General features: G+C 38.6%; 1 protein-coding gene across 6 annotated transcripts in view; it reads right to left on the reverse strand.

Moving 5' to 3' along the window:
- Positions 1-3,628: 3,628 nt before the first annotated feature.
- atf2 (activating transcription factor 2) overlaps positions 3,629-22,445 on the reverse strand; it is a 75,767-nt gene continuing 56,950 nt past the window's right edge. For all 6 annotated transcript variants that reach the window (XM_067987582.1, XM_067987586.1, XM_067987581.1 and 3 more), the window contains 4 exons: positions 21,140-21,289; positions 14,881-15,087; positions 12,635-12,740; positions 3,629-5,759 (listed from right to left, as the gene is read on the reverse strand). In XM_067987582.1, the coding sequence (XP_067843683.1) occupies positions 5,524-5,759; positions 12,635-12,740; positions 14,881-15,087; positions 21,140-21,289 (699 nt within the window). In that variant the 3' untranslated portion in view covers positions 3,629-5,523. The remainder of the gene's footprint in view (positions 5,760-12,634; positions 12,741-14,880; positions 15,088-21,139; positions 21,290-22,445) is intronic.

Below are 22,445 nucleotides of genomic sequence, written 5' to 3' on the forward strand. Positions count from 1 at the left end.
AGCATACCTGTTTTGTGGCATAATTAGTTACTTTCCAGATGGGCAGATAAGCAAGTTTGTACTTTTTCAATGATTTCTCCGATTGCAGCCGGCGATATACCTTTAATTCGAAGCTGACATATCACCGGCAAACCAGTAGTTACAAGTTCCGGATTTCTGCGATTCACTGCGCTTGTGCAAACGCCAGAACTTGCTCCTCCATTTCGCCACTAACAATGGAGAGTGCTGTTGAGCTCTCTATTATTTTGTGAGTGATTTCTGCCTCATTATATTGGCAACTTACCAGTCCAAAGAACAGTTTTCAGAATTAAAGAGGACTTAAAAATTGTCATTGGAACTCTGCTATATCTTTAGGTAGAAATTGGTATGCATTGCACCATTTTTTGGGCATAAAACAGGTACAAAGCATACCAATTTAGCTGTGGGATAGCTGGTGCCCAAATTGTGCAGGTGTTGGTCCCATTTCGTGGGGCATATTTTTTAAGGCGTTAGGCCCATTTAATATGTAAACTAGGGGCCCAATGCCTGTTAAAGGACCCCTTTAACAAATTGGTCACCTCATGAGCAGGGCAGACATCAGGCCTGCCCCACTACAAATTCTTCAGCGGCCCCCATGACTGCCAACCAAAGGTAGGTATTAAATTTTTTTTTAAATGTCTTGTGGAGACAGGAGGAGCAGGAGTGCTCTTCCAACTCCACAGGAGTCACGATCGGTTCCCCCCATCCCCTCCCCCTGCCATTGCTACCTCCAACCCCTCTCCCTGAATTTACCTGAGGGCCCCTTAGGGTGAGGTAGGGGCCCTCAGGTAAATTCCTGAGGTGGTCTTGGTGATGGAGAGGATTTGGGGTCAGAAGCTTAACGAGGCCCTGAAAGGATTTAAACATAAGGATGAGAATTTTAAATAGGAGGCATTCAAGGATATGGAGCCAATGTAGGTCAGTGAGGAAGGGGTGATGGGTAAGTGAAAGTTGATGTGGGATATTATATGGGTGGCAGAGTTTTGGATGAGCTGAAGTTTATGGAGGGTGCAGGCTGCCAGTAGAGTATTGCAATAGTCAAATCTGGAGGTGACAAACATCAACTACTTGCATTTATATAGCACCCTTAACATAGAAAAACCCTCAAGGCACTTCATAAAAGCGTAATCAGACAAAAATCGACACTGAGCCAAAGAAGGATGGATTAGGCTGGTGACAAAGGCATGAATGAGAGTTCTATAGAAAAGAGAAGAATGAGGGGTGACCTGATAGGGGCGATGTAGAGATGTTTCCATTTGCAGGCGAGACCAGAACTAGGGGCCATAAATATAAGATATTCACTAGTAAATCCAAGAGGGAATTCAGGAGAAACTTTTTTACCCAGAGGGTGGTTGGAATGTGGAACTCACTACCCAAGAAGTAGTTGAGGCGACTAGCATAGATGCATTTAAGGGGAAGCTAGATAAAACACATGAGGGAGAAAGAAATAGGATATGCTGATAGGGTTAGATGAAGTAGGGAGGGAGGAGGCTCGTGTGGAGCATAAACACTGGCATGGAGCTGTTGGGCCGAATGGCCTGTTTCTGTGCTATACATTCTATCCAATTCTATGTAAGTTTCAGCAGCAGGTGGGCTGAGGCAGGGACCGAGGGGGTGATGTGATGAAGGTGGAAGTAGTTGGTCTTTGTGATGCAAACTCAGCTCAGGATTGAATAGGACGCCAAGGTTGTGAACAGACTAGTTCAAGAAGGCAGTGCAAAGAAGGTTCACTCGGTTAATCCCGGGGATGAGGGGGCGGACATATGAGGAGAGGTTGAGTAGATTGGGACTCTACTCATTGGAGTTCAGAAGAATGAGAGGCGATCTTATTGAAACATGTCAGATTGTGAAGGGGCTTGATCGGGTGGATGCGGTAAGGATGTTCCCAAGGATGGGTGAAACTAGAACTAGGGGGCATAATCTTAGAATAAGGGGCTGCTCTTTCAAAACTGAGATGAGGAGAAACTTCTTCACTCAGAGGGTAGTAGGTCTGTGGAATTTGCTGCCCCAGGAAGCTGTGGAAGCTACATCATTAAATAAATTTAAAACGGAAATAGACAGTTTCCTAGAAGTAAAGGGAATTAGGGGTTACGGGAGCGGGCAGGAAATTGGACATGAATTTAGATTTGAGGTTAGGATCAGATCAGCCATGATCTTATTGAATGGCGGAGCAGGCTCGAGGGGCCGATTGGCCTACTCCTGCTCCTATTTCTTATGTTCTTATGTTCAGCCTGAGACAATGGCCAGGGCAGGGGATGGAATTGGCGGCAAGTTTATGGCAGGGACGAAGATGATGGCTTCAGTCTTACCAATATTTAGCTGGAGATAATTGCAGTTCATCCAAGACTGGATGTTGGACAAGCGGTCTGACAACAGAAGCAGTGGAGGGATCGAGAGAGGTGGTGAAGAGATAGAGTCGGGTGTCATTGGATAGATGCAGAAGGTGACCCCATTTCTACTGATTATGTCACCAAGAGGCAGCATGTAGAAGAGGAAGGGGTCAAGGACAGATCTTTGGGGATCTCCAGAGATAACATTGTGAGGGTGGGAAGAGAAATAATTGCTGGAGATTCTCTGGTTATAATCAGACAGTTAAGAATGGAACCAGGCGAGGGCAGTCCCACTGAACTGGACAATGGGGGGAGAGGTGTTGGAGAAGGATGGTGTGGATTACCATGTCAAAGGCCGCAGAGAGGTCGAGGAGAACATAGATGGATGATGGACCATAAAACAGCTGGAAGCATGTTGGCAGAGAGCATCAGAAGGAAACTAATGGGGCTAAAATATTGTTTAAAGAATAAAACACTAAATTACATTTCTTCTCATACCTGCTGTTTAAAAATATAACTTTTAAACAGTTGAAGTACATTAGGAGTCTTGCCACTGCAATTATCTGTGGTTTTTTTAGTTACATATTTCTTCATAACAATACCAATTGCACACTAGTATGGATTACTTTTCAGTCAGAAAGAAGATTTAAATTTCCAATCAATCACAACCTTCTGGAAATTCAAAGTGATCTTGTTATATTCATATTATGTAGGGTCAGAAGTAAGGACAGATAATTATAAATTGTTGAAAGATGAATTGTGTAGAAGTCAGCAAGAAACAGCATATAGTTTTAGAAGTATACCCATGTTTTAAAGGAATTCAACAAATTTTCTTCAAAAAAGATTTACATTATTTACGTTGTTCTATAGTTGTTACTGATTTAATGATTCAAATGATTTAAACTACAACCAATAGTCATTTTCAACCAACAGCATGTGTACAATGGCTGATTTTGAATTCAGATTATCAATAAGATTATGGTTATCCTACATAAATTAAAAGAAAAATCAAATTAATTAGGAAGTTTTTAAAATGGGAAAATGTTTTTATTTTGGAATCAAATTCAATATAAGCTTATAGAAAGCCCAAGACTTTAATGCTGAAATATTTTCTATCAGTAACTTGTAATCCAACGCTTGAATTTCAGAGCATGAAAAATTAAATTCTGCTATACAAGTATTTTTCAGCAGATGGCAGCACTAGTAAAAAGGGTGCATGCCCAATATTTTCAACAACCACTTAAAAATACAGATGGCATTTTGAAATAAAAATGTTATCCTTTTACGCATTTAAAAACAGTTTATTGACATGTTCTTTGTAGATAAATTATTTATTCTCTCAGAGAACTTACTCATGCAAATTGCACAAAGAGGAAGAGTACATCTCAAGCTACCTCTGTAGAAATGGAAGCTTGCAATCAGGAAGATAAAGACACAAGTTTTGTCTACAGATACAGTCTGGAAAACAAGAAGGTTTACGAAATGGATTCTGTCGAATAGTGTAACTGATATCCATCATAAAATATTAGTCCACCACTATGTGTTGAGTAGTTTCCTTCAAAAGGTCCCAAGCAATTGTATCATACAGGCTGTCTCAGCTCCTACTTTCTAATCTGACAAATTACACAATTATAAACTAAAAGAACTGTAAAGCTGCACTGGAGAAGTCACATTCCATGTCCTGTTAATTTTGCTACCCTACTCCTTGTGGCAGCACAATACACACATACCTGTAGACATATTTACACATATGAAGACATCTTTCAACAAATGATGTTCCGTTGTCTGAATATATCTTTCTTCCACCTTTTCATTTCTTTATATCAGTGTTGTCAATGTCAAAGCATAAGATCCTCATAGTTCCATAAGCTTCTCCCGTTTCAAACAATATCTGAGTATGACCAAGAAGTCACTAGTGTTCATGGCACATTTAGTAAAATCAATTATTTCACAGAAATTTTGATGAGAAGATAGATAATGTACAATCAATCTCATCAGTAACAATCAAACTGCACATGGAATGTTAATCATCAATATTCATCATTTGTATATAGTCATTTTAAATAGGATTCCACCAAAAATCAGTGAGACATTTAAAGGCAACATTCACAGAACTGTTGGTCTAAACTATAGACCCACTGATATATGCATCATGATACCCAACATAGTTGCTGAGTTTTTCAGGCAAAAGGTAAAAAAAAATAATTTCTAAATGCATTGACTACATCTTATTAAAAGTGACATAACAAAAGGAAGTTACTAACAAAAATGAACATTCTTTCAGTCTTTCATTCCCCTCACAATGTGCAAATTAGAAAAGGCAAAAAGAATAAATGCACTGCTACGTCTGAACTCAAAAATCTCTTCAAGGGCCTGCACAGGATCCAAGAATTTATAAAGTAATAATTACTCATTTAGATGAGTAATAGGCTTTGTGGGACTACTTAATATGTTAGTTAGCATTTTATTTTGGAATAAAGACACTTGTTTGAAGAGATACACTGGAAAATTCACTTGCTCCAATGTTAAGTCTGCCTCTCACAGGTTGGAGGTTGGACTTCTCTTGGACCTCTGGATAGCATATCATGACCTGATGAACAGTAGCACAGGTCAAGTTAGCCCATGTGGAGCTTTGGTATGAATAAAATTTGATAGTTCTTTCATAGTCTCAGGAGAGTGACCCTTTTAAAGTAATTCCACTGTTCACAAAAACTGCATAGGAACAGAAAATACAGGAACTTTTAAAGTTTTTAAAAAACTAAGCAAATACCATTTTGATTTTTATCCTCCTTTTATCTTCCTTTTTCTTCCCCTACCCCACAGCCATAACAGCCATAAAATTTAAAATAAAATTGCTGGACTATAACTTGGTGTTGTAAAATTGTTTACAACAGCCATAAAGACAGACAGAAAGAAAAACATTTAAATGTTGTTTTAGTTGCAGAAATGCTAAATGCATTTGAGGACCAGAGAACAATGACTAAAAGATCTGTTTTCAAGGCTGAAGTTAAGTGTCCACTTTGCTTACATTGCAGTAGCCATATCTGAAATACAACTAATAAAAGCAACTAAACTTGGAGTACACAACTTGTTTTTGGAGATTTGGCTTTCTCAGTTCCCAAATTTCCAGTTTAGTCACTGTTGAGACATTTTCCGTAGTGCACATATTATCCAATCAACTTCCTGAAGGCTGAGACGGAGATGAAGGAGCAATGGCAATATGAGACTGGACGGGTAGGTTCATCTCCGAACTCTGGTCTGCCATCTGGGTAAGAACTGAAGTAGCAACAGCCTCTGCCATTGCCGTTGAACTTATGCCATTTGAGGTGCTGATGGAACTATGTTGGATGACTTGGGTTTGGGGGCTGCTAGGTAGCGGGCTGTCTATAGAACTCTCATCCTTTTCTGCATCTGATGAAAAACAGATCAGAGACTAAGTTGTGTAGCAGTGTATGAAAAAACCTGTATATATTAAAACTGACAGTGAACAGTTTACACACTCTGTACTTTACAGTACTCATTTTAAAAAGGGGTTTTAATTTCTAACTTAAATATTTGTAATTTGAAACTTATACCAAGACTAGCTTGGTAGAAACAAATTTCTTGCATGTTTAAAGTAACTTTAAACACCTATGCATACAGCTTATTTGTGCCGTTCAGTAACATGACAATGTGTACTTTAGCCCTGAAAAATCATTTTGTGTAAGTAACACATTTATAGTTATACTCAAAACATAAATGTTAAAATACACAATGACTGAAATAATTGCCTAAACAAATATTCAAATCATCAAAATTAGCATTTATTTCAGGACTAACATTATTTAGTTTTGACCACTGTTATCTTTTTGTAGTATAATGCCTGTGATATAAGTGACAAATTATGATCAATATTATCCTTCCAATTTAATACTTTGTGAAATGTGAAACTGTATTATAAATTCAGCAACAAATAAGATGCCATCTTTTTCAGTTGCCATGCATTAAGCATAGAAAGTGTCCTTCAGTATCAGAGGGCAAAGTAGATTTCCTATGCTTAATGTGACACACTATGCTATTACATCTGAAGAGATCTCAGAAAAGCTGCCTCAGGGCAGCACTGTAACATAAGTGGTAGAGCTCACTTCCTAAATAGAACAGTAGCTTGTCACCTGAATCCACCTGATTAAATTAGGAAACATTTAATCAGTTCTCAATTGGATTGCTGAATAGACTAGATACACATGTGGCATTCCACTGGAGATGGAGGCAATAACTATTGGTTGTTAGCATTAAGTTATAGATAAGTCAAAAATCAGGACTATCCATCTTCCCTGTAGAACGTGGGTGCATGGTGGTGGGTGACCTCAAATGGAAAAAAATGAATTGAATTTTTAAATCAAAGAAAACTTGCTTTGATAAGAAAATTATCTTTCAATGGAGGATTGTCAGTACATGAATGAAGTACTGAAAACCTTTTATTTATAGCATAGATTTCTTCATCTGAGGCTCACCTGCCAACTACTTGCAGCGATGGATGATTACTGTACCTGATTCTAATGATGCACACACAGGAGAATAAGCACTGTTTAGAGTCTAAATGCCACCAGCTGTTCTACAGTTGTAGAGAATTAATTGGATCCAGATTTAAAACTAAAAAGCTATACCATATCTGACTCATAATTCAACTAATGACACGCTTCTCTTGAAAGCTAAATTAATATTTTCATGAAAACCAAAAGTGCTTAATGCAAGCCAAAAAGCAGATTAATAAAAATGTCTTCTGGATAATGTTTTGCATACATCAAATATTCAAATGAAAACCAGAAAGTTTTGAATTTACAATGGTTAAAAAACATATGTAAGGCACCCAAACATGCTTTTTATAATTTAGTACCTAATATTATTCACATTGCAGGTGATTACAGTGTAACACATAGGCACAAACATATAATTAACCCGTAACTCAGAGAAATCCAGTCTCTTCATATATTTTCTCCAGCTGTTGTGTTATGGTTTTACATTGTCATCATTGCCATTACTGTTTGGCAAATATCTGAAGATGAAAGTAAAATATATATGTTTCTTATATATACATAGGAATATATATATATATATATATATATATATACCTAACAGTTCAGTCATTGGAGTTAGAGTCTGAACATTATGCTGCCCATCAGGAAGACAGAGTTTAGATTTAGGGAAAAATATGTGCACAGTATGCATGCCAGTGCAAGGCACTATCCGCATCAATAAGAAAACACATGCAGAGCTGTCAGGTTGTAGCTATGACTGACTAATCTCCATAGCAATCACTGTCAATAGCAAAGGTCTGCAGTTTTCTTGTATAATGTACCTTCAGGCTACAGTGTAAATCCACAAAGCACTCAATTGATTGCAGATCAAAGGACTCTGAGTTATGCTCCAGAACTGATAAAATTTATGTATAAAATCTAGATAGATTGATTGTTTTTTCATTTTGTTTCTTTTTGAATTAACCCTCAGTGGAATAAAAGCACTTTTAGTTTCCCCGGTTTTAGTGTTGATTTTTGCATTAATGAAATCAAACAAAATCAGATTACATTTATACATAACAGATAGTACATTTCTGCATTTATCTTGCAAGTTGCAAAAGGGAAATTCAAATCATGTAGTGGTGGAAAATGATTTTCAACTGTCAAGGCATATGGTTTATCTGGAGATGATTAACTTGGTGACCGCCATTTGTGGGTTTTTTTATATTCATTCCGGGGATATGAGCGTCGCTAGCAAGGCCAGCGTTTATTGCACATCCCTAGTTGCCCTTGAGAAGGTGGTGGTGGGCCTTCTTCTTGAACCGCTGTAGTCCATGTGGTGAAGGTATTCCCACTATGCTGTTAGATAGGGAGTTCCAGGATTTTGACCCAGTGACGATGAAGAAACGCTGACACATGTCCAAGTCGGGATGGTGTGTGACTTGGCGGGAAACGTGGAGGTGATGGTGTTCCCATGCGCCTGCTGCCCTTGTCCTTCTAGGTGGTGGAGGTCGCGGGTTTAGGAAGTGACCACGAAGAAGCCTTGGCAAGTTGCTGCAGTGCATCGTGTAGACAGTATACACTGCAGCCACGGTGCGCGGTGGCAGAGGGAGTGGATGTTTAAGGTGGTGGATGGGCTGCCGATCAAGCAGACTGCTTTGTCCTGGATGGTATTGAGCTTCTTGAGTGTTGTTGCAGCTGTACTCATCCAGGCAAGTGGACAGTAATCCATCACACTCCTGATTTGTAGGTGGTGGAGAGGCTTTGGGGAGTCAGGAGGTGAGTCACTCGCCACAGAATGCCCAGTCTCTATTCTGTTCTAATAGCCATGGCATTTATGTGGCAGGTCCAGTTGAGTTTCTGGTCAATGGCAACCGCTAGGGGGGATTCGGCGATGATAATGCCATTGAATGTCAAGGGGAGGTGGTTGGACTCTCTCTTGTTGGAGATGGTCATTACCTGGCACTTGTATGGCACAAATGTTACTTGCCACTTATCAGCCGGAGCCTGGATGTTGTCCAGGTTTTGCTGCATGTGGGCATAGGCTGCTTCATTATCTAAGGAATTTTGAATGGAGCTGAACACTGCAATCATCAGCGAACATCCCCATTTCTGACCTGATGAAGGGAAGGTCATTGATGAAGCAGCTGAAGATGGTTGGGCCTGGGTCGCTGCCCCAAGGAACTCCTGCAGTGATGTCTTTGTGCTGTGATGATTGGCTTCCAACAACCACAAACAGCTTCCTTTGTGCTAGGTATGACTCCAGCCACTGGAGAATTTTCCCCCTAATTCCCATTGACTTCTGTTTTACTAGGACTGCTTGGTGCCACCCTCGGTCGAACGCTGCCTTGATGTCAAGGGCAGTCACTGTCACCTCACCTCTGGAATTCGGCTCTTTTGTCCACATTTGGATCAAGGCTATAATGAGGTCTGGAGCCGAGTGGTCCTGGCAAAGCCCAAACTTAACATCGGTAAGCAGGTTATTGGTGAGTAAGTGCAGCTTGATAGCACCGTCGACGACTCCTTCTATCACTTTGCTGATGATTGAGAATAGGCTGATAGGGCGGCACTTGGCCGGGTTGGATTTGTCTTGCTTTTTGTGGACAGGACCTACCTGGGCAATATACCACATTATCAAGTAGATGCCAGTGTTGTAGCTGTATTGGAATATTTTGGCTAGAGGTGCGGCTAGTTTGGAGCACAGTTTTTTAGCACTACAGCCGAAATGTTGTCAGGACCCATAGCCTTTACTGTGTCCAGTGCACTCAGCCATTTCTTGATATCACTTGGAGTGAATCAAATTGGCTGAAGACTGGCATCTGTAATGGTGGGGTCTTCAGGAGAAGGCCAAGAAGGATCATCCACTCAGCACTGCTGGCTGAAGATGCTTGCGAAGGCTTCAGCCTTGTCTTTTGCATTCACGTGCTGGGCTCTGCCATTATTGAGGATGGGGATGTTCTTGGAGCCATCTCCTCCCGTTAGTTGCTGAATTGTCCACGACCACTCATGACTGGATGTGGCTGAACTACAGAACTTTGACCTGATCCGTTGGTTTTGGGGTCACTTAGTTCTGTCTAGCATGTTGCTTCCGTTGTTTAGCATACATTTGTTGTATCTTCACCAGGTTGGCACAACATTTTCAGGTACGCCTAGTGCCACTCCTGGCCTACTCTTCTACAATCCTCATTGAACCAGGGTTGGTCATCTGGCTTCATGGTGACGGAGGAGTGAGACATATGCCCGGCCATGAGGTTATAGATTGTGGTGCAATACAATTCTGCTGCTGCTGACGGCCCACATCGCCTCATGGATTGATGTGTTTTGAACTGCTACATCTGTTCTTAATCTATCCCACTTCGCACGGTACTAGGGCCACATAACATGACAGAGGTGTCCTCATTGTAAATATGGGACTTGGTCTCCACAAGGACTGTGCAATGGTCACTCCTACCAATACTGGACCTGCATCTGCGGCAGGTAGATTGGTGAGGACGAGGTCAACTGGTTATTCCCTCAGGTTGGTACTCTCACCATCTGTTGCAAGCCCAGTCTGGCGGTTATGTCCTTCAGGACTCTGCCTGCTCAGTCAGAGGTGGTACTACCAAGCCACTCTTGGTGATGGATATTGAAGTCCCCCACCCAGAATATATTTTGTACCTTTGCTACACTCAGTACTTCCTTCAAGTGGTGTTCAACATGGAGCAATACTGATTCATTGGTTGAGGGAGGGTGGTAGGTGGTAATCAGCAGGAAGTTTACTTGACCATGTTTGACCTGACGGCATGAGACTTCATGGGGTCCAGAGTCAATGTTAAGGACTCCAAGGGCCACTCCCACTTACTGTAAAACACTGTGCCCCCACCTCTGGTGGGTCTGTCTCGTCAGTGGGACAGGACATACCCAGGGATGGTGAAGGAGTTTGGAACGTTGGCTGCTAGCTATGATTCTACGAGTATGACAACGACAGGCTGTTATTTGACTAGTCTGAACAGCTCTCCCAGCTTTGGTACCAGTTCCCAGATGTTAGAGAGAAGGACTTTACAGGGTCGATTGCGCTGGATGTGCCTTTGTCGTGACCAAATTTGATTCCTCAGTCCTAGCCGAGTGGTCCGTCCAGTTTCATTCTTCTTTTTTGTAGTGGTTTGAAATAACTGAGTGGCTTACTAGGCCATTTCAGAGAGCAGTTAAGACTGAACCATGTTGGTGTGGGACTGGCGTCACATATAGGTAAGTACAGCTGATTTCCTTTCAGTTAGGTTCATGCTCCGAGGTCACTTTTACTGATAACAGTAACAGTAACTTCTAAATTGATATGTTGTTTTTAAAAATTAAAAATTCATAAACTGCCATGGTGGGATTTTAAACCATGTTCTCTGGATTATTTGTCCAGGCCTCTGGATTACTGGTCCAGTAATATGACCACTAGGCAACCGTACCCGTCTAAGTGAAAGTGAAAAAGCTTTGTCACTCCATTAAATCGCTGTCACTTATAAACTGCAATAAAGTGGCTAATATGGCAGAGGTAAGATAGAAATAGATATTGCCATTATAACCTACACCGAAACTGCAATTATAAAATAATATTATACTAATATTGACTGCTTTTCGATTGTGTAACTAATCCAGAAGTGAGAATAAGCACTTCATTGCACACTCAAAGTCATTTCTATAACCCACAGGTCAATATTTTAAAGTCCTTATCCAAGTTTGTAGTCAATATTCCTTTTAATATATTCACTGATTGATAAGGATAATAGTTCTGAACAGAAGACAGTTTTCTTTACTGTAACACGAGAGGCCAAACTTCATTCCACTGTGACATCAACAGGAATTCAATAGTAATTTAGTTTATTGCAATCAATGTCACCTGCTGAAAACAATAGCCTTTTCCATTAATCACCAGTGAGGAAAGGCCATTTCATGCCTTGCGCTTGCATTTTAATTGGTCAAGTTTGATATTCTGATCAAATGGTACAATACAGCGAATAGAACAATCTGTATGCCAATATTGGGTCGGACATCTTTCAGGTGTCCTTTGGACCCCAAAATTGGTTTTACGCCTGTAAAATGTACACAGTGAGATCCAATTTCTACCCCATAAAGTGCTTATAGATGTAAATAATTTCTTTCTTTTAATACAACCCTGTTTAATTACAACTGAAGTGTCCAGGTGTTACTATATTCAATTGTCTTTTAATGTGAGGAAGCACTACACAAAATGATTTTATAATCAGTGCAGAACCTGTACACTGAAATATGTGTATCATTTTATTCTAACCTTTTGGACCCAGTAAGACATTTAGCAGTTATCAAAGTGGATCAGTTTAGTCCCACGCATTTGCTCACTCTTTCATCAAAAGAAGCAAGCAAACACAAAACAGCCAGTACTCGATCCGTCTCGGGCTTTTTAAGAATTGTTTCATTGAACATACACCATGTATAATGAACATGATTTAAACAAGTAATAATTTTTAAGAAAAGACAGAAAGAATGGAATTTATAGCAACTATAGTTAAATTAAAAGACAATTTTAGGACAAAATTAAATCCGACAGCTTTATTTATCACTGGGAGACCAATTGAACACCATACAAAACTTTACATGGCACAAATGAATACTCCAATTTATCTACACAGACACGCATTTGTAGCTGCACTACAATAACCTTATGGAATTTCTAATATTTTACTTTAAATACCAACTGCACTTCCTTGTTACTGCCAACTTAGTTCATTTCAGCAGTATTTCATTTCTATAGCCTGGGGATATAGGTAATGGAACATTACTCACTGTGATAGCCAGATTTCTTCTGCATGGCTGTTACAGGGCAATCTTTATGAGCCAGAAGTAGCTGCTTCAGCTGAGCCACTTCATTTCTCAGCAGGGTGACTTCATTCTAAGGAACAAAGAAAAACTTTCACAAAAAGCATCAGCAATACTGCAGCCATCACAAGAGGGGGGAGGCTTTAAACATTCTTATATTTTATAGATAGATAGATCTGGCATCACTCAGCTGTAGTACAGTTCAGTGCTGTGAACAGGTTTGCTACCTTACTTTAACTAACTCTTTGAAAACTGGTACTGATGTGGAGCCAGAAAGATTTGCCTGCACAAATAATGCATATCCATTCCACTTGGATCTACTCTGAATCTCATTAATATACCCTGAAGGCAGCTGTACTACCAAAATCCCATGTTTATCTCAAAACTTAATAAAACTAGAGGATTCAAAACAGTCTTCTTAATGAACTGCTTTGAACAGAAGAGTGCACAGAACATCCTGTAGTGTGACACCCATCTTTATAACATGCTTTTAGTACACCACTCTCACCAACTAATAAACGACTATGGTTACAATCAGTGGCCAAAGGTAAATAATCATATAATACATGACTTGGTTCTGAGTTAGGGTGCTATTTGCTGAGAAATTGTGCAGGTGATGAGTAGAAAATGTTTATTTAGTGAACTAAAAATTGATGTTGGAATTGGTGATTTTGTCTTGTTTTTATTTACCTTTAAATTTAAATTTGAATTTGCTTTTTAGTTTAAATGAATAGCTATATCACCATCTAAACATAGGAATGTTTATTTTAACCACACCTAAATAAGCAACAACTAAATGCAATGGAGTGGTTAGCAGATGAGCAGAAAACACAACTTCCCAAAACAAGCGCTTTGCAACTCTAAATTAAATTCCAACATAACCCATATCACTCTAATGATTTCTCATTTCAAGCACTGCAAGTTTTATTTAGTGGTCTACAAGTTTTTAGCTATCAACAGCATAAAAAGAAATTTAGGATTTTTTTAAGCACTTTAGATTTTAATGCACGATGGTATTTTTCTGCTACTCTATTATATTAATGATTATTTGTATAGTGGGGTGAGCAGAGCAAAATTAGTTATACTGTGGGTGTGTGCGTGAAAGCTTTGCAGTCGCACACTTAACTGCATGCAGCATGCAAATTACTAACCTTTGGTACTCTAGCTATATTTTGAAAAGAACTGAAAGGGTAATCAGCTATTTTCAAATCAGAAGATGGAGTGATGGTAGAGAGTATAACTTAGTTCCAAGAGCAAAAGGCAACCATTGTGTCATTTGCATTCATAGTGGTGCACAGAAAACGCGAAGTAAAACCACATGTTGGAGTTAAAAGTGAATGGGAGAGGAGGAGGAATAAATATGAACGATTCAAATACAAATAATGCTAAAGATTCAATTGCACTAGCAGAGATAATGTGTATATTAGATATAGTTTGTAAAGCAATTGGATCTTGTTTAAGGATATAAAAATTTAAAGTCCTTGCAGAACAGTAAATAGTTACAACTGCAAACTAATATGAACCTGCCATTTACAATTAAAATATAAAATGTATGTAATAATCAAAAGACCAGAGAATTTTCTCAGGATTAAAAGTCTGCTGTTGTCCTTACCATACTACTTTAAAAAACATAAGCAGCATGCCAAGACAAACCATTAAGTTCTTTGTTGCAATACTGTCCTAAGACAACCCTCCACACTTATTAGACTTACAGTTTAGAATAATGTAAAAGCAATGATACTTCATTATAACCTACTGCACTGATCATCTGTGCTTGAATGTCAGCTGAGGAATTATAAAAGAACCTCAAGATTGATTAATGGGTTCATACAAAGTACAGTTTAATTATTTCTTTGACATTCAATTTTCAGTAAAAGACATAATGGGTGGCATGCTTAACGGCTTTGCTTCTGGCTAAGATACAAAGGAGGAGTGAGAGAAGTTAATGCATTTTCCAAATCCATTAATATCAGTTCAAGTGGAGCCTAGAAGTCTCCACATAAAGACAGAATAAACCCATATATTTCTTTCTAGATTTGAAGCTAAAATCATACTGGTGTTATGGCTTAGATTAATCCACTGTTTGACAAATAGGCATTTTTCAAAACAATCTGCCAGGATCATAATGCTGAAATGAGAAACTTACGATACAGGTTACATAATGTTATAGGTACCTTGTTAATTCCACAAATGGAAAAAAAATGACAACTTACCTGTAGTTGTACATTTGTTGAACTGAGGTCCTCCGCCTTCTTTTCAAGAGACTGCACCCATACTTTTCTCTTCTGTCTGCACCTTGAAGCAGCTGCTCGGTTACGCTCTAAAAACTTCCGCCTCTTCTCATCTGGGTTTTCATTCATTGCTCGCCGCCTTCTACCACCACTGCTCTGAATCTGATGTGTAGGCTGGGCTGGGGAGCCCTGTAATGAAACCACCATTCAATCAGCTTACTGCAGAATCACAGTTCTCTAAAATTTAAACTCAAACCTCATTAAACAAATATTTTTAAACCATAGTACATTTTGGCTCTTGTTTAGCTTTTAATTGACAAAACACTTCTCAAAATTAATTTTCAGGCTCAGCCTGTAAACAATGATTAAAATTTCAAGGGTTTAATGGTTAAAAGAAGAATCCACTGCTTAAAATATGAACAAAAGCTGGAAATGCTGGAAATCTGAAATAAAGAGAAAAAAACACGTGTATGTTTTCTCTTTGCTGGTGGATCTGCTGTGTATTTGTAGTATTTTCTGATTTTATTCCACTGCTTGTAATATTGTACACCTTATCCCTTAGCAAGGCAACATCCATATAGCTGTTCACAAATAAGAAACATTAACACTAGGAAAAAAATTGCAGAAAAAAATAAATCACGTAGCTCCCCCTAATGACTCAATTGGTAAATCTAGTGCTCATTGTGGAATTGAGCCATAAAGACCAGATAGGTTCCCTATGTAAAACTAACGAGTTTATTTCTGAAACTGCAAAGGACATTACACAGATATTTTAAATTATATTTTCAACAATTAACATATATAATGTCCCGAGTTTGATTCCTGATCCATATTGAGTTATAATTTCAGCTGGGTGGATGGTAGAGACGCTATGCTTCGACTTAGCATTCCTGAGCTAGAGTGAGAAGAATATGAGAAAATTAGTCAGGGTTCCTGCTTCTGATTGCTCTCCAGTAACTCCTGCTGAAAAATACATGTGTATAGATGTTAGGTGAGGAAAGCACCCCAGTTTGACTGCAATGCCACCCTCATGAACAGCCCACTTGCAATTACTGCTTATGCAAATTAAACACTTGGATGAGGTCCATGAGCATGGCTGTCACCATTGGAAGTGTACCCCAGCAGGAGTGAGGGTAGAAAACTGAAAATCAGCTAACTGTAATTGGACCAGACTATAACATTTTTTGATATATTCCCTAACATCCATCCCCGTACCCATGTCGTAGCTTTGCTCCCAGGTGCCAATACTTGTAAGCTTACCTGGATCAGTGCCAAACAAAAATCTGTGTCCAAAATCACACAAATTGTTAACATTCCTACAGACACACTTGATGATTAATACATAAATAAGTGCTGCATTTAGTATTTTATTCATATGATTTTAATCTGATATCCATCACAAGAAATTCACTGGCCTCTACCCTCCAATTTTCCTCATTTACACTTGATGGCATTCTGCTGTATATCAGAACATAATTCATTGTTACAGGAAAAGGAAAAACAAAATTCTGTAATTTTTCTGTTTCTCACTTAATATATTACTGGACACAAAGGTATTCAACTAAAAAAAATCCTCTAAATTTGATGTTTATGTTGTGCACCTTGATATATATGGCATATATATATGGAAATTGTAAATTAAAACTTAATCTCAAATTTAAAAAATGACTGTCAAAGGTATAAAATATATTACTCCAATGTTATCTAAGTGAAAAATACGCATCATTTATGACGAGCTTAAAAACTATGAGGAAAACTGGTTTAAATCAGGATCAAGTATGCAAACATACAGGGTAAAACTTTAAAATAAATAGAGGAGCAGAGACTTAGGGAACTCAGATACACAAATCTTGGACAGTGGGAGGACAAGTTGATAAAGTTATTAAAAAAACATATGGATCCGAGGTTATACAAATAGGAGCAGAAAGTGTAAAAGCGAACAGGTAATGCTAAATCTATACAACTTATTGACAGTAGAAAATTGTGTCAGTTTTGGGAGAATGTCAAAGCCATGGGTTGTAGAAGTGATTTACTAAGATGGTACTAAGATTGAAAACTTCAGTTATGAGGAGAGAAACTGTAACTCTTAAAAGCTATTAGAAGTCTAAGGGGGGACTTGATGCAGGTATTCAAAATTATGATGGTTTTGGTAAGGGAAATGGGGAAGTGAGTCGGTAACTCGTGAGCGTAAGGTAATCAATAACAGAACAAAGAGAGGTTAGGAGAATTGTTTTTTTTACAGAAAGTTCTTTTTATACCGACGGTTATTAGAACACGGAAGGTCCTATCAAAAACATTGGTGGAAGCAAAATCCAGAACAGCTTTCAAAAGGGAAGTGGATAAATATTTGGAAAAGAAAAAAAGTAAAAGGGTACGGGGAAAGGGTTTAAGTAGCTAACTCTTTCAGAGAGTCGTAATAGGAGTGATGGACCAAATGGCCTCCTTCTGTGCTATAAAAAAAATTCTATAATTCCACATCCTTGTGCAAAATATGTTTACTTTCTATCATGTTAGAAGAGGGAAGAAAGAGATTTCTTCACTTACCTGGAGAAAAGGGTTTTTTCTTTTCTAATATACAGGTCATTAACTTTTCATTTAATGAGGAATTACAAGACACATCAGGCATAATAGAAACCCAGGATCCATCTCTCCACTCATTTCCTCTTTCTCCAACCCCCCTCCCCTATTGAGTCGATCCAGGGGAATACATCAATATTCATCAATCCAAGAAATTTCTGTACTGAAGAAGTTGATGGAGCTCAAAGTGGAAAAGGCATACATCCTACAATACTCAAGGTTGCCAGAGAGCTCTGACCACAATTTTTCAAAAATCTTTGGATATGGAAATTATGCCGAAATATTGGAGGGCGTATTAGATTTTTTGAAGGAGAAAAAGGGATAAACCAGGTAACTACAGACTAGTCAGCCTAGCGTTGATTTTGGGTAAGCTTCTAGAGTCCATTATACAGTGTAAAATTAACTCACTTAGAAAGACATGGGTTAATTAAGGACATCTATCACAGATTTGTAAATGGCAAGACACAGCTGGCAAATTGAATAGAGCTCTTTGAGGAAATAAGAGTCCATTGATAAAGGAAATGCAGTGGATGTTGTGTATATGGATTTTCAAAAAGTTGTTTTATAAGGTGCAGCATGGGAGGCTTGTTAATAAAATTAAGACCCTCAGTATTAAAGGGAATATGGCAGCATGGTCAACATATAACAGGTGGTCAATCCAATACCGCCAGTTTTACGACTCTGCGGATGTTGAAGCTTAGCCCCTAAATTTCATCCACCGTCGATCTGCCTGATCTACTGATGTGTCTGCACTCCTGAAGTCACTAAAGTCTTCATTCGAAGTTGGCTACAGGACAGAAAACTGAAAGTAGAGGTTCATTTACATTATTTGGGCTGCAGGGATGTACACAGTGATGTTCTCCAGGGATTAGTGTTAGGACCGTTGCTTCTGTCTTTCTTTTTCTAGACATCCTTCTAGTAAGGTGTCCAAAACTGGGCCTAACCTATAGTTTGTATAGGTTTAGTACCTCTCTCATACAGTTAATCTCCTGTGGCATTGCACATGGGGAAAGACCAAATGTAGCCTTTGGGTAAAGTGAGGTTAGAAGCCAGAGGATAATTGAGCGAAAGCACACAGACGTAATTCAGTCCCCATCTTAGTCATATCTTCTGTCCTATTTTTTATATACCCATTATAAATGTGGACGTAGGAATTTATAATGGAACCTGCTGCTGTAAACTTGTCACAATAGAAATACACCCTCCTACCAGTGGGTGGTGCTGCAGCGTCTCAATTGGGGGGGGCGGGGGGGGGGCGGGGGGGGGCTGGGGTGTGCATAATTACAGCACGACAAATTTACATTGGCAGTTTCCATTATCAATGTGGAGTCAGGAATTAATGATGGGAAACGGCGTTATATCCAGACTTCAGTATTGGGGCATAATGACAAAATTTGCAAATGACACAAAAATAGGGACTGTGATTAACTGAAGATTTCAGTGACTTCAGGAGTACAGAAAGACACGTCAGTAGATTGGACAGATCGACGGTGGATGAAATTTAAGGGCTAAGCTTCAACATACGCAGAATCATAAAACTGGCAGTATTGGATTGACCGCCTGTTACACACCCTGCCTGATTTTGTTTCCCACTGACTTCAATGGAAAGGAAAATCGGGTGGGTTGTATGATGGAGGGCCAATCCGATACCTCCAATTTTCTGCCCCCGCTCAAGTTGAAAGTTATGCCTGAAATTCAATGTGGAAAAATATGAAGTGATACATTTTAGGAGGAAGAACAAGGAGATGAAATATACACTAAATGGTAAAACCTTAAATGGAGTAGGAGAGCACAGAGAGAGGGATTTAGATACATTAATCTTTAAAAAATGGGAGGACAGGTTGATAAAGCTGTAAAAAGAACACATATGGGATCCTAGGTTTAATACAGTATAAAAGCTAAGAAGCAATTCTTCCAACTGACAAAGCTGCCATTAACGAAGCCTCTGGTTTTGTTTCAGGAATTTTTAATATAGGGAGGAGTTATTCTTGGATATGGTGGTTGGAGCTGATGACTGATTTAGCTTTAGTCTTTTGAAATAAAAATAAAAAAATTCCAGAATGGCATGGGGCTCCATAAGAGGGAAATGGCAGCAGGATTTCAACAAGTTTCTCATCTGGCAACCAGAAGGAAACAATAACACTAAAATCAACAAAGTACATACTTGATATGATTAATAAAGCTGCTTCCTTACTGACAAGAGGACATTTGTCACGAAAAGAACAGGTAAACAGAAAAGAAAATGAACAAAAAGTCCATGTGTAACAAGCCAAATATTATATTTTGAATTTCTGAAGAGATAAACATGATTGGTACTATCATGATTATAGCATTTGTTTGAGGTTGTTATCTACTGCCTTCTTGTGTCTTATAAGCACATAATTTCATGAATTGGAGGGAGTATACAAAGAGAGGAATTAAAAAAAACTATTTAAGGCCTGGGTAAGGGAATTAGTTGCCCCCAACATACATACAATTCAAAAGAACTTACCTTCACACAATCTTATGCCTGTTAAGAGCCTTGCCATTTAGAGAAAGGCCAGCTCCAGTGCTTTCCCTGTCCTGTATAGTATCTTTCTATGTGGAAAGACAATGCAATGAGGGATCCCCCACTTCTGCTTCCTCTCTTCCACCTCCCCCCGCCAAACCCCCTCAAAAAAAAAAAAAACTTAACAGGCTGGTTAAAAAGGACCACTTTCATCATATGTAGTGGCACACAAACTACACTGTTTAGTTTCAAAATAGTCAAAGAGGGATGAGTTGAAAAAGATGTAGAAGTCTTAGTAGACTCAAAATTCAACCAATGCTGGGCAGCAATCAACAAAGCCAACAGAATGTTGGATTCTTTAGCCATAATAGTAGAATAGAAGTCAAAGGGAGCCATGATCAAACTGTATGGTGCTCTGGTCAGACCACACCTTAAGTACTGTATCTAGTTCTGGTCACCGAGACACAAAGGTTCACATTCTAGTTGGAGGCAATGCTGAGAAGAGCCACGAGGCTGCTCCCTAGTGTCAAAGGTCTGAGTTATGTAGAAAGACTGGAGAAACTTGGGCTTTTCAGCCTTGGAAGAAGGCGTCTGAGAAATGATCCTGTAGAGGTATATAAGATAGTAAACAATGTGGAAAAGGTAAATTACGAGAGTAGAACAAGGGGACATGGGTTTAAATTAGTAAAAGGTAAATTTAGGAGTTAACATCTTCTTCACACAAAGAGCGATGAATACATGAAACGGACTCCTGGATAGATCGTTGGAAGTAAAAACCCTGGAATCATTTAAGAACCATTTGGATGCAGCAATGGGAGGACTGTTAGGGTTTTCTGGATGAAATAACCAAGATAGGCTGAATGGTCTTCCTCATCTGTAACTAACTTGTACTCTCCAAAAAATTTAAATGCGCTTCTATATATACAAGTAATCTTAACCATTGTCTAATTAGGCTTCTACCATTGGAGTTAATAAAACATGATTTAAAAAGTTAAAACTGTTGAAGATGGCATTGTGGTAATCCAGGATGCCCTGAATAAAATTTTAATGAATAAAAATACAATTTTTTTGTTGATACTCAGGACTACTCAAAATCTGAGCATGACATTGTTTTATATAAGTCAAAATTATTGTAGATTCATTAGCGTTAAGTTGAAGATCTTCTTTCTTACATACCATTGGTCGAGTAGTGGAAGTTGCAGCCTGCTGCAGTGACTGTGAACGAGCTTCCTCTGTCTGAATCCTCACTATACCACTTGTTTGTCCAATGGTAGTGTTACCATTAGTAACCTGAGGAAGCTGTTGTGTTAAAGCTGCCTTCAGTCTCTGCAAAAAAAAATCAAACCAAACCAGCAGTTTCACTGGTATACCAAAATATATCAGTTAAGATTCAAGAGAATACACAAATGTGAAAAATCTAAATCTGTAGGTAACACTAGGCAGACTCTGGAAGCTTCTTCAACTGAAGATGATTTTACAAACTATTTAAGTTCACAATATTGTACTGCACACATTTGTTATGATACTATGAAGAGAGTCCGTTTGTGTATTAAAGAATGTGCTGCACTTTAATTTTTAAATCTATTTGTACATTGTTAAGCAAAATAGAAACTGAGAATTTCCATAAATTATACAAGGTACGAACTCCCACCCAGACAGTCATCAATTCAGAATAAAAGTAGCCTATCACGGTACCTTATCTGCCACTACTTTGAAATTAGTTTAGCTAGTACAGCTGCAAGAGAAAACCATTGGCTTGGTTGGCTCACTTTGATGTGAGCACACCTCCTATCATGAAGTGGCATTGATAGTGGTCATAAAACAGAATACAGCCCAAAGTGTCCTGCCCACTTGGATGAAGGTGACTGTACTGTGATAATCAATTTCATCTGAAATGATTGGGGGTGGGGGAGAGGAGGCCCAAATTTCAGATAAATTAGCTATTTGTACTGCATTCTTTACTTCTTCTCACCATCATAAATCTTACAAGGGACCAACAGAGATTTTTTTTTACTTTATATACATTATCTGCAACCCACAGAAGTAAAAAACTGTTTTCTACAGGGTAGCAGCATCTTCTTTTGCAAATCTGAAAGCACGGCGATAGAGGCTTTTTCATTCAAATAGAATAATCCTAGCTCCAGCTTGAAGGATTTAAAGCAGTACATTATTTTGAACGGGGTGGAAAAATGAACTCATGAACCTAACCTTATCAGGGTGGTTGTCCGCATTATACACACTTTATCACTTTCCTAAAGAAATCAAAAATGTATTTCTAAAAGGTAACACTTGAGAATACCCAGAGGGGCAGGGTTTATTTCTTCCTTTGCAATGCCTTAATAATGGAATTCATATTTAGGTTTGCATAAATATTTTTGTGGCATCAATAAAACTTATTATTTTCACAGTACTCAGCAAAGAAATGGACATAAAGCAGATGTGGTTTAATTTTTTAAAATACTAAAACACTATATTTACTTTC

Source organism: Heptranchias perlo, chromosome 7, assembly GCF_035084215.1.
Source record: "Heptranchias perlo isolate sHepPer1 chromosome 7, sHepPer1.hap1, whole genome shotgun sequence".
NCBI lineage: Eukaryota > Metazoa > Chordata > Chondrichthyes > Hexanchiformes > Hexanchidae > Heptranchias > Heptranchias perlo.